Source organism: Leptonychotes weddellii, chromosome 2, assembly GCF_054177405.1.
Source record: "Leptonychotes weddellii isolate Sample4059 chromosome 2, ASM5417740v2, whole genome shotgun sequence".
In the NCBI taxonomy this organism is placed as follows: domain Eukaryota; kingdom Metazoa; phylum Chordata; class Mammalia; order Carnivora; family Phocidae; genus Leptonychotes; species Leptonychotes weddellii.
In genome coordinates, this window is record NC_138370.1 from 41,089,457 (window position 1) to 41,106,811 (window position 17,355).

The 17,355-nt window shown below is 51.3% G+C and overlaps 1 protein-coding gene across 4 annotated transcripts in view; it reads left to right on the forward strand.

The window, feature by feature from the left end:
• The first annotated feature begins 747 nt into the window (after window positions 1-747).
• The window catches only part of SCARA3 (scavenger receptor class A member 3), a 72,489-nt gene continuing 55,881 nt past the window's right edge, over window positions 748-17,355 (forward strand). For 2 of the 4 annotated variants that reach the window (XM_081810484.1, XM_081810494.1), the window contains exon 1: window positions 749-1,003. In XM_081810484.1, the coding sequence (XP_081666610.1) occupies window positions 997-1,003 (7 nt within the window). In that variant the 5' untranslated portion in view covers window positions 749-996. Of the gene's footprint in view, window positions 1,004-9,407; window positions 10,340-17,355 lie in introns of those variants that run through there. The other 2 variants (XM_081810476.1, XM_081810488.1) reach the window with 2 other exon arrangements.

Sequence of the window (17,355 nt, forward strand, 5' to 3'; positions counted from 1 at the left end):
GGGCACAGAGGCTGATACATGGAAGGTGGGCAGGAAATGTTCCATTAATGAAGAATGACATGTGAGGACCCCAGAGGAGAGCCTCTGACAAGAGTCACAACTCCTGGCTTGAGGTCAGTTTCCCTCCGATGTCATTGTACAAAATCACAGAATTTGGGAGCGCCTGGGGCCCAACGCCCTCCTGCAGGAAACCGAGGTTTGGAGACATGAAGCGGCCGCCCCAAGTCACCCACCCAGCGCGGCAGAGCTAGGGTGACCAATCTCGCTGGCCTTCCCGAGACTGAGGGGCTGGCGGGGACGCGGAATTTCAGGGCTGAGGCGGGGCCAGTCTCCGGCAGCCCGGGGCTGGAAGCCGGGGATCCTGCCTTCCCCCCAGTCCCCTCTACCCCTGAGACGGGTGAGGAGTCCGTCCGGGGCTGAGACCCGCTCCCCCGCCGGCCCAGCCCAGCCACGAGGCGGCCCCCCGTGCGGGCGGCGGCTGGGGAGGTGGGGGGGGGGGTCCCCGCGCGGTCCCCCGGGGGCGCCGCGGCCGCAGGGCGGGTGGGGGGAAGCGGCGGGCCCGGGCTCGGGGACCCGCGGCGGCACAAAGAGGCCCGGCCGCGGCAGTTTTTTGAAACTACCGAGCTAGTGGATCTGGGCCGGGCCCAGGGAGTGACGAGGAGGGAGGGAGCGCGCGCCAGCGAGCGAGGGGGAGGCGGGAGGCGGGGAGCGCGGGGCGCGGGGCCGGCTGCAGACCTCGCCGGCCTCCAGCGGGAAGCGCGCGGGCGGCGGCCGCGGCGGCGGGATGGGCGGCCCGGCGCCCCCCGGCTGCGACCCCGCGGACCCTCCCCTCGGCGCGCCGCCTCCGCAGCCGGGCGCTCGAGCGGGCGGCGCGTAGGGCGGCGAGCGGGCTCCGGCCGAGGAGCCGCCGGTTCCCCCCACACCCCCCCAAACCCCGGCCACTCGGCAGCTCGAGCCGCCGCCCCGGGGCGCTCCCGAGGCCCCGCAGGAGGGACCATGAAAGGTAAGCCCCGCGCGCGCGAGGCCCGAGGCGACCCCCCGCGGGCCCCCCGCGCCCCCCCGCGCCCCCGCCCGGGGCGCGGCGGGCGCCTCTCCTGCCGGCGGGGCTGCGGAGGGGACATCTCCCCGGGAGCGAGCTCCGGGCTCTCCCGACCCCTCTGATCCTCCTGCGGAAGGCATTGGTCGGGAGGACCGCGGGAGCCCTGAAGTCTAGAGGAGGGGGAGAGGAGAAGGAGGGGGGGGAGAGTTCACACACAGCTCCTTCACAGTCCTCTTCTCACTGTGCGTTGCTCTATCCCTAAAAACAGTTGTAAATTCCAGAGAAGTTCCTGATCCCTTTAACCGGTCATCGCAAAAAGTTGCCACTAGCCCAACCTTCTGGCCGCGTTAAATCCCCATCCAGGGGACCCATCTCAGAGGCTCCTGCAGCCCCTACCTAGCCTTCTGCGGGGCGCCAGGCCTAGGATTCTCCTCCAGGAACTTCAACCCCTTCCTCAGGAGAGACCTGTTGGGTCCAAGTCCCTCAGGCCAGACCCTGTCCTTCCTACCTCTGAACCCTGGCTGACCCACCCTCTGACCTCCCAGGGACACAGCGGCTAGGGAAGGCATGTGGTCCAGGCCTGAGCTCTCCCCAGGGCACTGGGTCATCATCCCCACCGTAGCCCTTGCAGCCAGGTCCTGGGATGGACACAAGAAAGGGACTTGGTCCCAGGTGCTCATACCTGGGCCTGGCTTTCTTCAGGCCTGGGAAAGAGCACACTTTGTCTTAACACTCATTTTCAGGCTAGGGGAGCAGCAGACATTGGAATCATCCTATGGGACAGGGAACCTTTTAGGTTTTGAATGCTCTCATTGGTGCTTGTCAGTAATCCTTCCCTAGCACCTCCGGCAGGTGCTGGGCTCCTGGCAGTGAGAACCTCCCCACTTCTTTGACTTCCTGAATGTGGGGACTGAAAAAGACCTTTGAGATCATCTAAAGGGCTTTAAACTCTACTCTCGGGTGTTGTTGAAGAAGCAGCTCTGTTTGTGTCTTTTACATAGAAGGGGCTGAGGGTTCCTGTGAAGAAAGGGCTCACAGACAAACCTCTGACTGAATACAGCTGCCATGTTGTATAGTTGAAGAAACTGAGGCCCAAACAGATAGAAGCAGCTTCCTGGGTGTGCAAACCTGTGCCTCCCCACAGGTCCCTGCACTCGGAAGGCCTCATACATACTACGTTTAATGTCTTGAAATTCTTAATAACTCTTAAACAGGGTCCCCTCACGCTTTCATTTTGCACTGGGCTCTACAAATTATGTTGCTGATCCTGTGGATAGGAGAAGGAACGTGCTTAAGAGTCACGGCTAGTCAGGGGGACCAGGGCCCAGGTGCCTGACTTCCAGGCCAGAGGACTGGCTAATATGCCCCTGCCTCTCTGTCGCTTCCTTCCCTCTGGCCCCTCTGTCTGGGCTTCCGATGGCCTCACCGTGTCTTGGGCTGGCTGGGATGAGGCAAGCAAGTTATAATCAGCGCCAGGGAGTTCCCTTGGCTGCAGAGAGGAGCCTCACCCACGAAGTTCCTGCTCTCAGCTACCACATCTATGGAGCTGTACCCACCCCCGTTAGCCGGCCTGGGGTAGGTCGGTACCCAGAAGCCTCTGGAAGGGTCTTAGACCACATCTCACCACAGGCTTGGGGCCCACACTGCTCTGGACCTTAGTGACGATGGTAAGATGCTACACATACTCGGAGGGTTTGGCTCCACCAACATCCCTGACAAACACTGTAAGAGAAAATCTGGTGAGGGCAAGACAGGACAGAAGTCCTCTGAAATGGAGGAGACATCCTGCTCCCATAGAGGAGGGAGTTAGGAGCACATGACCTGCCTTCCTGAAACCCAGTGAGGCAATTCCACTCCTCTGAGTGGAAGAGAAACAAGCTGGTGTGGATGAGTATTTGGAGGAGGACGGGCTGTACCATGTTAGCAGGTCTCCGGGTCCTCCTGGCGTGCTGGCTGGAAGTCTGGGCTCCCTCCTTGGGTTCCCAAGGTCTGTGCCTCTCACCTCCTTTTCCCCATTCTCAACCAACAACCTCACCAACCACGTGGGGCCAAACTCCTGTTCACTGAGGCCTTTGGGGACAGCTCCCATGTGTTTTTCCTCCAGTCTCTGGGAAACCTTCCATGATCTCCCATAACATCCCAGGGGCACGGGCTGTAGGGCTGCAGGGGAAGACAAAGGTTGATTCCCAGTACAGCTCCCTCCAGGGTCTTCCCTCATCCTCCCCAGGAGCCAGGAAGAGCTGCCGCCTCTACCTGAGATGGAAAAAGCAGGGCAGACAGCAAATATTTGGCCTTTGGATCTGTGGAGTATGAAAAATCAGGACGTTTTTTCACCCACATGGAAAAAGGAAAGTGCCCAGCAAAGCAGGACGGCCCTTCCAGACTGGCCCTTCCCCAAGGGGAACTGGCTTCCAACCCTCCTCCAAAGGCCCCACCAATCTGAGAATTACATCTGTTGGCAAAGAGTCACCTCCCCCCTCAAAGCAAAACACGGTGATGTTATGCTTTGTGGGGGAGAGGGGCGTTGGTGAGGACGGTACTTAAACAAGAAAATGCATTTGCAGAGGAGCATGGCCATCGGTGGCCAGGCGCCAGGGCCTACTCTGCCAGCCACGCTGTTTCCACCCCGGGGCCCCTCCTGCCTGCCCGCCTGCCTGCCTGCCTCTGGCCAGGCCTCCCAGGCAGCCACATCTTTCGATACCAGCTAGTACCTGGCCCCAGGTATAGCCCTTCTCATACCCGAGGGGCAAAAAGCTGCCACCAGGCCCTTGGTGACAGGCCCATCTTGGAGCTTCCCACTGGCTTGTGTGAGCCATTAACAGCCACCTGTGGGATGGTTTACACACCTGTGGTGAGAGGGTCCTGTGGGGGGAGCCCTTCCAGCTCTATGAGGCGCCCCCCCCCCCACCTTTAGAAGCAGCGTGGTCCACTGTGATTTGAGAGTCAAAGACACAGGCTCTATTCCTGGCCCCACGTGAGGCTCTGGTCAAAGTGTTTCCCTCTCTGGGCCTCGTTCTCCTACTGGGTGGTCCCTGAGGCCCATCCTGCCCTGAAGCAATGTGACTCAGCCCAGGAACTCTGAGCCTGAGTGCCGCTCGGGGAGCGGAAGTGACTCAGTGGAGAGGTGGCTGGAAGCAGTCCCACTGCAGGGCGACTCTGTGCCCCTGGGAGACTTGTCCTCAGCCGCTCATACAGGGCAGAGGCGCAGCCCGCTGTTCCCCAAGCATGGGGGGAACAGCCCCTCCCTACAGAATCAGAGACCCCTGCCCGCACTCCGTGGACAGAGGGCGGCCGGGGCTGCAGAGCACAGCCGTGTGGTCCCAGGAGAAGCTGTCACCCACAGCTTGGCAGAGGGGATTGTACCCACTCACAAGCGGGTAGACTGGGTCCCCTTTGAAAGTCTGACCCCCATCCCCAGACCGCGGGCGCTGGAAGGAGCCTGAGTCTAAAAGAAAAGGAGCTGATGTGTAAAGAGCAGGGCGTAGAGAGCCACTAAACAGCTCAATTCGGGGGGACCCGAGGGCTCAGATGATGGAGATTAGCTCCAAACCCTTAGAGACACACACACACAGAGCTCACCTTGCCATCCAGCTGGGGTAATTTTGATAACCGAAGACTCACATCCCAAAGCTGATTTGAGAGAAAAAAGAATTCTGCTTCTCGGTAGATGTTTGCTGGAACAGCTTAGCAGTCTTCATGAAGGCCAGGCAGCTGCGCTGGGTGCGAGGCCTGTGAGCACAGCTGCAGGACGGACCGTGCCCCTCCTCACTCATAGATACGCTGCCCGTGTTTGACTGTGCTTCAGTTAGCGCGTGCACGCGTGTGTGTGTGCGCGGGCACGTGTGTGTGTGCGTGTGTGTGTGTCTGTGCTGTGAGCACTGAAGCCCAGGGTTAGAACTAGTCCGCTCACCCGCCAGCTTTATAAGCTAGTAGTTATGACGAAGTGATTGGTACTCCCTGGCCCTCCTCATCTGCAAGTAGACTGGATCAGCTTTAATGTTCTTTCCAGCTCTAACGTTCTACTCTTGTTTCTCCTTCTGAGAGCGTGTCTTTATTTATTTATTTTTATTTGAGTAGCGTTGACACACAACGTTACCTTAGTTTCAGGTGTACAACAGAGCTGGGCTCACCACAAGTGTCGCCCCCATCTGTCACCACACAACACTGTTACCATGTCATTGACTCTGTTCCTTATGCTGTGCCTTTTATGCTCATGACTTATTCATTCCATAACCGAAAGCCTGTATCTCCTACACCCCTTCGCCCATTTTGCCCACCCCCCTCACCTACCTCCCTTCTGGCAACCATCTGTTTGTTCTCTGTATTTATAGATTTGATTCTGTTCTTTGTTTATTCATTTGGGGTTTTTTTCTGGTTTCCGCGTATAAGTGAAATCATATGGTATTTGTCTTTCTCAGTCTGACTTACTTCACTTAGCATAATACCCTCTAGATCCATCCATGTTGTTGCAAGTGGCAGGGTCTCATCCTTTTTCATGGTCGTGTAATATTCCACTGTACATACAGGGTGTGTGTGTGTGTGTGTGTGTGTGTGTGTGTGTATATACGATATATATCCATCTATCTATTAATCTATATCTATGTTTCTCTCAGAATAAGACTGTGGAGCCCCCAAGGTAGTGTTAGAATGTGAGGTGCATGAATGTGGTGACCCAGGCTGCCTTTTTCTTGCCTCACTCTCTCCCAGTGCCTGGCACTTAGGAGGTATCCGCTACATCTGCCAGTGGGTAAATCTGAGTCCCCCACTGGGCTGAAATCCTGAAAGGCAAAAGGAACACCATGGATGGGATCCCCAGAACCTAATGTAGGCCTCCAATAAAGACTCGTGCTTCTATTTCATGTTTACTGACCATCTGCCAAATGTCAGAGCTTGTATGTCTATTTACGCCTAAGGGCCAAGAAAGATGCAAAGAGCTCAACATCCTTTCTCTCAAGGAGCTTACCCTTTGCCAGGATTGGTTCTTTTCCTGTCTCCCTCCTTTGCTGCTCCTCTTCTGGATGAGTCTGGTATCAGCTGTGGAGCCTCTGGTTCTTAGGGGGCACCCATTCTTGAACAGTCTTACCCAGCCGTGTGGATTTGACACGTGGGGAAAGGCTGGTGATACCAGGTTTACAACACTGGGCTCCGGACGCGTATTTCTGACGGTGTCCTGAACCACCTCTCGATAGAGACCTGCAGACACCTCCTTCAAGGCTTGGATGAGATACCTTCACGTCCAGCTGAACCTAAAGCTAAGCTATCGGTTATTCTGGGATGTTGCCCCACACTCTGATAGTTTCTGCCCTCAGGCAGACGAGACAGACACACTTAAGAGGAAAACCAGATAACGAAGGGAGAAGAAGTAACAGAACAGATGAATGGCATATACAGTGGATTCGGTAGGAATCCTGGGGAGAAAGAGCATTACAAGTTGGGGCTGCTTGGAGGGGCTTTCAGGAGGAGTTGAAGGGTGGGCAAAACTTGGATGAAGTCATTCAGGGGATTGTCAGGAGAGACAGGAAATAATGTTGGGAAAAGCTGGGTTTCTCTCATCTGTAACTGTTTAGTGATGGGTAGGGAGATTTGCCTGGAGTTGAGAGTCGGGTCAGAGACTCGGGGAGCCACAAGACTAGGAGGCCTCGAGTGCCATGCCAAGGACTTCCTGTTGTGTCCTTTTGATTTTGGAGCGGCCCTGGAAGGGTTTGTCAGGAGACAGCCCTGTTGCTGCTTCTCCCTGGGGATGTGCTCTAAGGACTTCAGTGCACATTGGAAAATCTCTACTTCCAGAGAATGGGAGGAAGAAAATGAGTGAAGGAAGGAGCCAGGATTGGTAAGGGACACAGGCAGAGAACTGTGTGGGTCATGTCACAGAAGCTGAGAGGAGAGAGTTCCAAGAAGGAGGAAATGGCCAACAACGTTGACCGTTCGTCAACAGGGTCAATTGATTCGAGAAAGCCAGACTGCCCAGGCTGAGGGCAATGGGTAGGTCTGAAGCAAAGGTGCAGGGAGACCTCGCATTAGAGAAGTTTCAGGAAAAGGGAACTGAGTAGTGACCGTAAGAAGCAGGGCCAGGCAAGAAGGGGTTTTTGAGGTGGGGCCGGCCTGTGCTCATTGGAAGGAAGAGGGAGAGAAGATGAGGGAAAGGGTCACGTGGTGAGGAAGGAGGTAGCAGCAGGAAAGCTTTGCCTTGGAGAAAAGAAAGCCTCTCTTTTTGGGGACCTGAGGGAAGGGAGAAATGACATATACAGACATAGGCTTGTTGCATTTAATCTTTTTATAATATAAACGCCATATGAAAATTTTTGGAAAATTCAGTAAAGGGGGAAAAAAAAGTACTTACAGGAACTCCTACCCCTCCGAGATAATTGACAAGATTTGAATGAACATTCTTCCAGAAATCTTTCTGGGTATATTTGCACACAGATTTTTTTTTTTCATATGGATAAGATTATACTTTCCATGTTATTCTGTATATGTACTTTTAAAATTCAACAATAGAATATAGATATCTTCCCTGGGCAAAAAATAGAGAGCTGCACTATTTTTTAAATGGTTGCATAATATTCCATATACGACTTTTATGATCACTTATTTAACTAACCCCTTATTGATGGGCATTTGAGTTATTTACATTTTTCCTTGGGTTCATCATAGCATGCAGTGGTAATTTTTACACAACCATCTTTGCCTCATTGTGTAAGTATCCCTGAGGAAAAAACTCCTAGAAGGGGGTTTGGGGAGTCAAAAGGCATTCTCATCTGAAGTTTGCTCCAAAGGCACAAGCGGGCCCTTCATTCCCACTGGGCTTGAGGTGTAATACCCGCAGCGAGTTTGAGGAAGGTGGAGAATTTTGATCTTTTCAGAAAAGGAGGAAGTAGGTTCATCTTTGGGGAATAGCAGACTGAGAAGAGGAGGAGTAGCGAGCAAGGATCCAGGTGGCAGAACTTGACTGAAGACAAATCCACACTGCTCTCCGACATGCTCCCCCCTGGGCTGGGTTCCCCCCTGCCATCCCGAGCAGTGCAGAGAAGACAGGCTGAAAGGGTGAAGGGCACAAGGGCCAGAAGATAAAGCTAACGGCTCCAGCGAGCTGAAGCTTATCCTGGGGGGCTAGACTGATGGCAGAATGGAGTGAGGAATGAAAAGGCTTAGTGCAGCGGGGAGTGGGAAGAGCAGTGGTAGAGGTCCTTGAGATCCTACAGATGGAACCGCAGGGAACTTTCTGTTCCTGAGGGCGCAGTGGCTGAATGGTCGTTGAGGCGGAGAAGAGACCCATAGATCCCCGGCCTAGGAGCCCTGAGGTCCAGAGAACCAGTGGATTTTCAACAAATGTTGCCTCCATTAAAGTTGATAGCTGGAGACAGGATAAAAAAAAAAATCCAGTGCAGGTGATGTGCTTATCCAGAACAGTGTTCCCCGAAGCTGGTGCACCTCTGAATACCAGTTCCATGGGATTTAATGCATCTTTTTTTTTCAAGAATGGCAGGAAGTTCTACCATCAAATGTTTGAGAAACATAAAAATAAACACAAATTGAAGTGGGCTTTTTTTTTTTTTTTTTTTTTGCGGGACTTGTCAAAATCTTCACTATGTTAATGTGAGTTTCTAAGATGGTAATAGAATATGCAGCATTTTCTAGACTTACTTGATCAAAGAACTTTTTATTCACAAAGAATAATTTGGAATTTCAGAGTGGTTCACAGGACATAGTTTGAAAAATGGGTTTCTTTCTTTTTGGGGGGGGGAGGGACAAAGGGGGAGAGAGAGAGAGAATCCCAAGCTGGCTCCACACCCAGCAGAGAGCCCGACAAGGGGCTCGATCTCATGACCCTGAGATCATGACCTAAGTCGAAATCAAGAGTCGGATGTTTAACCGTCAGATGCTTAACCGACTGAGCCACCTAGATGCCCTGAAAAATGGATTTCGTGAAAGTTGGAAATCGGTCTTGAGCATAAGGGGCACCGAGAAAGGACAATAAATGACAGTAGCAAGTCCAGTAGGATCGAAAAAAAAATCCCAATAAAAATGACAGCTACGACCATTTATCAAGTATTTACTGTGGGCCAGGTACTTGTCATTTGTCACCTCGTTGGGTTTCCACAGCAGCTCTGTGAGTAGATGGTGGGCTCTCTAGTTTGCACATGAAGCTGAGAGAAGGGAAGAGAGTCTCCGAGAGAGAGAGCAGAGACCTCAAGCGGTGAAACACAAGGAGAGTGAGGGGCTTAAAGATCCAGAAATGACAACAGAGATCAAGCAACTGGTGATTCCCACCCCACCTCCCCATTCCCATGGGATATGGGGGTTCAGGGGGACCAGAGGAGCTGCAGTCTACACAAAGGAGGACTAATGTGTATGTGATGGGGGAGGGTTGGGTCTGTTGCATGGAGTGAATAACCAGGGTTGTTTTCTTGACTGGAGGCTACACCACCCCTTGAAGCGGTATCTAGAAATGGGGTGGGCATTTGGAGTTATCACAATGACCAGGGACCACTGCTGACATTTAGGATGCCAAAAGTCTACACCCCACGGGTAAATCCTGTCTAATGAAGAATAGTGCCACCCAGAGGCTGAGTGCTCCTGTTGGAAACGCAGGGTGAGAAAGGGGAGGAAAGTCCCTGGGGACAGAGAGGGCTTAGGAGAAAGGGCGAGTTTCCCCTCAGCCTGCGTGGTGACCAGGAGAACAGTGGAAGGCAGGCTGTGGGCTGGCTCAGAGGATTCAGACAGAGGTGGCAGGAGAGAGAAAACCTGTCCCAGAGCATCGAATGGGATTTTAGGAATGAAGGAGAAGAAAAGAGGTGATTGTTATATGGAAGCAGATCACGACGACTTGATGAGCAGGAGAATCTGAAAGGGAAGGACCAGATTCATTAGAGCAGAGAGGAGCAGACCGATTCCCACCGGACTGTAGATGTATCCACACAGGAAGCCTGCGGGGAGGGGGTAATGGTGGGAGGGTTCTAATGAAAACAATTTTGCAACCTTAATTATAACATTCTCCAACCTTAAACTACAGCTATTTTGCAACTTTAAATATAGCATTGGCTCTTGAGAAGACTCTGAAATCTTTATTTTTACCGACCCAATTGGCTGTTTTGAAAACCCACTCTGTGAACTCCGTAGAAGATAATCATCAAAATATGTTCCTTGAAGTTCCCAAAGAAAGACCTTTTATTCAGTTCCTCAAATCTCTCCCCCTTGCTGACTCTGACGGAAGATTGCAGTCCCAGAAAGGCTGAGGAGTGAATTAACTCCATATTTTTGGTCAACCGAAAGAAAGCCGGAGTCGGCAACCACAGGCAAGTTAGCAGTTTGTTCACAGGTCCGGGCTGTTTTCCACCCCCCTGGGAGAAGGGAACAGAGCTCAACCCCAACAGAGTCAGCAGTCACGCCTAACCATGTGCCAAGACATGCACCTTCGATCACACTTTCTACGTGGCTCTGTGGGAGCAGAGGCTTAAGAAAAAAAAGTGGTTTCCCTTGTGGCTGTCCTGATATTTGAGTCGGCTGTTATGACCTTAGGAATGAGAGGAGCAGAGGCTCTTTCAAATCTTCAGTGGTTGCCACTGCTTTAGGAGTCTGAGATTGCAGCACTGACCTTCGAAGGCTCTTGGATTGTTTGTTTGTTTAAAGCACACTGCCTGCAATTTGTGTAGAGAGCACTAGATGAAGAGTAGGGAGCCTGGCTGTGCCTTTGGTAGGTCATTCACAGACCTGGCTTCTTTATCACAGCGACCGGGATATTCCCTCGTGACAGCTATAATCCCTTGGGGCCTCTGGAACAGGGGAGGCAGAAACTGGCTTAGATGTTTGCTAACTGGAACAGCTTGCTGTCCCAAGTTTGCCGTGAGAGCGGTGCCTTCCCAGAGACTTTCAGTCCAGGCATCATCTCTTCTCCAGTGTCCTTTCCCAAGCCCACCCCCTCTTGTCACAATTTATCCTGGAGTCAGCAAAATGGGAAAAGGAAGGAAAAAAAGATAGAAGGCAACGGAGCCAGGGTGCCTGGGTGGACTCAGTCGTTGGGCATCTGCCTTCGGCTCAGGTCATGATCCCAGAGTCCTGGGATCGAGCCCCGCATTGGGCTCCCTGCTCGGCCGGAAGCCTGCTTCTCCCTCTCCCACTCCCCCTGCTTGTGTTCCCTCTCTCGCTGTGTCTCTCTCTGTCAAATAAATAAATAGATCTTTAAAAAAAAAAAAGAAGAAGGCAATGGAGCCTAGTTCCCTTTCTGGAAATATAACCTCCCTTTAGCTACCCATCGCCTGCAACATGGCCTCTCCTTCAGCCATTGCAGACACCTAGCAGTCCGTGATGTCTGACACTCAGGTCCCCTCAGTTTTCGGCATTGCCGGAAGTCCTCGATTTCACTGATAACTTATGTATGGCACAGGGAAGAGCCACAGCCTTATTTTAGAGGGCCGTAAAATGCTGCTGGTATTCTAAGGTAATTAATTGGGACACCACTGGAAAAAAATACCCTCCCCCCAAGAGGCCTTTTAGCTTTAGGAGAGGAATATCCTATGCCTTGTTCTAGTTCTGAGAAAGGCAGGGGAAGCAGACCCTACATTCTCCTGTGCCCTCCCGCTTTGTGCCTTTTCAATTCAAACACTAGGCCCCCGGATGTTAATGCTAAGCCAAGCCTCAGTCTGCTGCTTTAAGCCTTTGCATCCTCAATGCGTTAGCACTCCCCAACGCCCCCTAGTCATGGAGAACCTTAAATAAACCAAATTTAAACCATATTTGAAGTCATTAATCTTTCTTTTTTTTTTTTTTAAATAAAAACGAGCTCTTAATCGAGACAGTGGAAGTTAAGAGTTAACTAGGGATGCAGGCCTTCTCGAAGGGTCAGCAAACCCATCTTTCTTAAACACCCACTCTGCGATCAGCCTGGGGCTGACTGAGGCTTGAGGAAGATTGCAGACCTCAAGGAGATGTAAAGAGATGTCTGGCCTGGATGGAAAGGGCTTATCCCAGCTCTGCAGCCTGGCTGAGCTTTAGCTGTGTGCGGTCCCGTGAGTACTCTGTACGTGGGTTTGGATCTGCCTTCCGATCCCTGGACATTCAGGAACTACAAACTAGCTGGCGGGTCACTTCACCTCTCCAAGCCTTTGTACCATGACAGATGGGCTCTGTGATTGTCAGCTCCTTCCCACACTCCCTGTCTCTGAAAACCCTTTGTAAAGCTGGTGTACCCAACACTAAGTCAGATCGCAGCAGAAGGCAAATTCGTTTCCCGTCTCTATCCAGCCGCCGCCACCCCTTGGCCCAGCAAGAAGAGGGAGTACAGACTCCTGTCTAATCAATCATCCTCTGATCAATCATAGCCTCTGTATCCTCAAGCCAAGCTTTCCCCAGTGCTCCCCGTCTGTTTCTTCCTCTGTCCTCGACCGGAACAATCTTGGTGTAATGTGAATATAATGAGCCTGGGCTTGCAAAGGGCTTGGCTTATAAAAGCCTCCCAAATGCTTTGGATTATGTTCCCATTTACATGAACAAGGCTAAAGTGGAGAGTTGCTAGAGCATTCCAGACGTAGGTAAATTAGGGGTCCCCAAGGCCTGCAGCACAGGGCTGGTGAACAGGAAGTCCAAAGGATTAGAAAAAGGAGGACACCCCTTCGGGGATCAGGGAGGGCGTGAGCTACGGAGCTGAGATGTCAACAGAGGGAACAGCGCCAAACACTTGTGAGCCCCTCGTCTACAGAGAGCCAAGTTCCAGGCTGGCAACTGTCATTTCCCTGCCCGTGGGCTGCCAAGTCCCAGAACGGGGTCTTTCTTAATTCCCACTCGCTAACGATTGCCAATTTTGGGGGCCCTCAATGGGAGAGCAAAGTGATGACAAAGCTGTGTGCTTTTGTGAGGGCATTTGCTGAAGGTCGGTGTCAGCCTCGCTTGATTTAAGTCCTCCCAGCTCCCTTGCAAAGGCTATAAACAGCCAAGTGGTGAAATTGGCCCTGGAGCCAGAACAGGGAGGAGGCCGAGTCCCAAGGGAGGGCAGAGAAGCACCATCAAGGGGTGGGGAGAAATGAGGAACAGGGGCAGGAAGGCCTTTCTGCTCCAACGAATGGAAGGAATACCTCCCCTGGGGACCAAGGCAGCGGTAAATCTGACAGCACGCAGCATGGTTCTGGCTGAGATCATCTGGGGCTGAGAGGGTGGTTAGGGTGAGGTTTTGGTCAGACGGAGCGCAGAAGGTACCAAGGGATCCGAGCCTGCCTCGTCTGAGGCATACATTTATGGGAAAGGGATGGCAATCCTGGTAACCAACCCCCCCTCCCCCCCAGGCATAGTTACCCTTGTGAACTGTTGGTAGATTGACGACGGGATGGCAGCCTGAGACAACACAGTGCTGGCAAGGTTGATTTCCTAGGTTATTGATGAGGGGATCAGTGGTAGCTGCCATGTCAGCCTTCCTTCTGCAAGTGGACCCCCCTTCCCAGACGTGCACGCACACACGCTCATGCACACACTCATGAGAACACACTCGCTCTAGCGGAGAGACGCTAGCTGGAGGCTGTTACTGTGGAAAGGAAAACAGCCAGGATTCAGGAGGTTTTGCCAACGGCCGGCTCTGTGACTGTAGCCAGGCGTTAAGAGGTAACCCCCTGCCCCCAACTCAGTTTCCTCACCTGTAAAATGGGGAGAATGACTTCCCACCCTGTTATCTCTCAGGCTAGTCATAGGGCCAAACGCAATACTGGATATGAGCCCAGCTCTCCACCCCCCCCCCCAAATTAGCTCAATCTTTGAGACTGGGATACTAGCCTTGGTCTCTTGACCAAGCTCCCCGCTGAGTCCACATGCAAGCCCAGACCCACTTGTGACTGGACATATCATGTAAAATCATTCATAGATTCCTTTAAAATCGTGTTTGTTGAGCATTTTGCAGTGCCATCCACTGCACTCGGGCCTTTGGATAAAGCAGAGAACAAGACAGACACATCCCCTGCCCTCAGATCTTAAACACTGGGGAAGAGAGCTGTTGGAGAAATAATAAAAGGTATATTGCTGTCTACAATGGGACGACACAGAGCATGCCCAGGAATCTATAACAAGGGACGGGTCCAGTCTGGGAGCTCAAGGAAGGCCACTGAGGAAGTGACGCATAAACTGTGATCTGGAGGACAAGCAGAAGGCATGATGGCGGCATCTTTAACTTGGGGTCACCCTCCATCCCTCCCCTCCTGAGCCCATTTAGGGCTGCCTTCACTGACCTAGTGTCCTTGCCCCTCTGCTTCTAGGCTCCCGCCCTGATCAGTGGCCACAGCTGCACAGCGTTTGGGAAATGAGGTCTCAGGGCCACTCAGGCTGCTTCCAGGTCATGGCCAGAGCCCCTGAGCCCCCATCACATGCTCGGGCGGCGCCAGCCCCCTTCAATTCTACCCGCTCACCTTGTTGCAGAAGCCAGGTTTCTCGCACCTGTGGGACCTTCGCTCATTTCTCCGAGGAGGCAGTTGGTATGGCAGGAAATATTTCCGAGTTCAGATCTCAGCTTCACCGCATAGTCTGTGTGCTGTTAAGCAACAGTCTTAACTTTTCTGAACCTCAGTCTTTTTGTCCATAGAAGTGACACTTTAGACTGTAAAGTTTATAGGGTTGTTGTGAAGATTGTCACAGGGCAGGACCCAAATTTTTATCACATTATAAAAGGGAAGAAAGAAAAACAAAACTTCAAGCTTCTACTTCTAGTGTTCCCAGCTTAAAATATTCTTGGATTATGAAGTTTAGGTAGTAAACGACAAGCGGACTACTAAATGCATAGCTAAAGTTGAAAGAAAACTGAGGAAGTTTCTGAAGACCAAGAAAAAAAAATTCCAGTTAGGAGCTGAAACCCACATTCAACAAATACAGAAGCTGGATGTCAGGAACCTAGAGTCTTGGGTGCAGGAGGAACAAGGTTACGAATGGCGCAAGGAGGGGGGCAACCGGCCCAAAGACCCCCACGAGAAAGCCTGTCACACTGTGTCACCCTGTGAAGCCCTGGGATAGCCATTCTACCTGTTTTATTTTGTTTTCTTGTCCCAGCCTTTTCTGATTGGTCAAAGCCCATACCTCTGGTTAAAGATTTTGAAGCTCCCCCCGAACCAGTCTGCTCCTTGGAAAAAAGGGGAGGGGAGGGGCAAGAGGTTGGAGGAGGTGGGGATGCACCTGCCAGAGAGCTGACTAGGAAACCAGATGTCTCCAGAGGGTCCAGAGGGTGGAAAGGGCTGTGCCAGGGAAATACAAGCTTGCCCTCACATGGGCCGGGGGTCCAGTTTATATTCAGTGTGCATACTTGGGCAACCCAGTTTAATCACTCAAACCACAGTGGTCCCAGACTGGTAGTTCCCCTGGCACTTGGCAAAAGTCAAGGAAATCCCCTCTGGAAGAAAGAGTCCTGAATCCAGACAGACTCCTCAGGATTCTGCCATTTAATCAGGGGGTACAGTGTGAATGACCTTCCACACCTCCCCGCTCCTCCCCCTGCCCCCCACCCCACCCAGGGACGGCACTGTGGCCAGGGAGCTGTGCACACGCAAGCTTTAACACTTTTAGAAATAAATATATTGAAACATCTGCAAGACACGTGATAAAAAAGTTATGTTCTTACGAAAGCCACACACACACACACACACACACACACACAATCCACAGCTCAACAGAAAAATGGGCAAAGGCTACATATAGACAATGCATGGAAAAGAATGGCTTGTAAGCACTTGATAATGGTCAGCCTCTTAATCGCTTTTAAATGTGCAAAATAAAATACGGAGAGGCTTTGAGTTAAACTTGTAAAAACATTTATTTTTATGATAAGAACCACCCGGGAGGGACCAGAACGTCAGTGTCTATCATATGCTGCGTGGGCAGGAGTGTAATTCGCATGCCCTTTCCAGATGGCAGTTTGTTCGTTTGTTTCCAGAACATTAAAATGTCCTTTCAGTCTGATCCAGTCAATTTATTTTTAGGAAGTTATCTTGAGAAGATCCTACCTGTGCGTAACATTTTATGCACAAGGATTTTCAGTGAAGTGTCCATGCACACGCGCATACGCATATGAGTAGACGTATACACACACATAATCTTTTCTGAAACACATACCTCATGGCCCTTCTAAACATTCAGGGTGGATTTCCTAAGAATAGGAATATGTCAGAGTACAGTCGTAAACGTCATGAACTTGCTTTAATACTTTATATACCCTACAGTGTGCATTCCAGTGTTATCGCTGGCCAACACTCTCCTCTGCGGATTGCCTTTTCTCTCCAGCACAGGATCCAGTCTAATGTTAAGGATTGCATTTCGTCATCTTGTCTCTTTCACCTTTATTGTCTTTTATGACTAACATTTTTTGCCAAAGACAGTCCCCCTCCCACATACTTTCTTTTAATGTGATGATCCTCACTTTGTGTTTTTCTCATGTTTGCTCCTGATTGGATTGGGGATTATGCATTCTTGGCCAATAAATTGCATGCACGACGGTGTGTGTTGCTTCAGCTGTCCCATCTGGAGGCACACAGTGTCCATCTGTCCCTCATAGGTGATGTTCATTTTGATCACCTGATCGGAGTGTTGCCTGATTTCCCCATGAAATAATTACTGGGGCTTCCCCCCTCCCTCATAACTAAGAAGTCGTCTGTAAGAAGACACTTTAAGACCATGCGTATATATTGCTCTTCGTCAAAATTTTCCCTAAAGGTAGGATCTGTTGATGGTTCTTACCTGATTTGGTCTTCACTATAATGGCTGCAAAGTGCTGATTTCCCAGCTCCTGCACTACTGTAAGAAAGAGCCTTTCCCTTTTCCTCCCTGGCTGCTTAAAACTCGGCCGCCATCATGAACGACACATTTAACTATCCAGACGAGGAAGTTTTTGACCCAGTGACTATTTCAGCAGAAACAAATGGCCACTGATGTTCTTCACCTAGGAAAGGCAACAGTACCTAAGACAGAAATTCGGGGAAAATCTAGCCAAAATATACAACACCACACCAGATAGCCTCTTTATATTTGGATTCAGAACCCATTTTGGTGGTGGTAAGACAACTGGTGTTGACATGACTTGTGAATCCTTGGATTATGCAAAGGAAAATGAACCCAAACATAGACTTGCAAGATACAGCCTGTATGAGAAGAAAAAGACCCCGAGAAAATGGGAAGGAAAGGAGTCCAAGAACAGAATGGAGAAAGTCAGAGGGACTGCAAAGCCAGGGTTGGTGCTGGCAAACAGTGAGCTGGGAACGGGACAACAGAAGGTGTAAAGATTCCGCGGTGACTTTATCTGCAGTGATGGTGCAGATTTTTCAAGAGAGGATTAATAAACTAAGAACTTAAAAAAAAAGAAA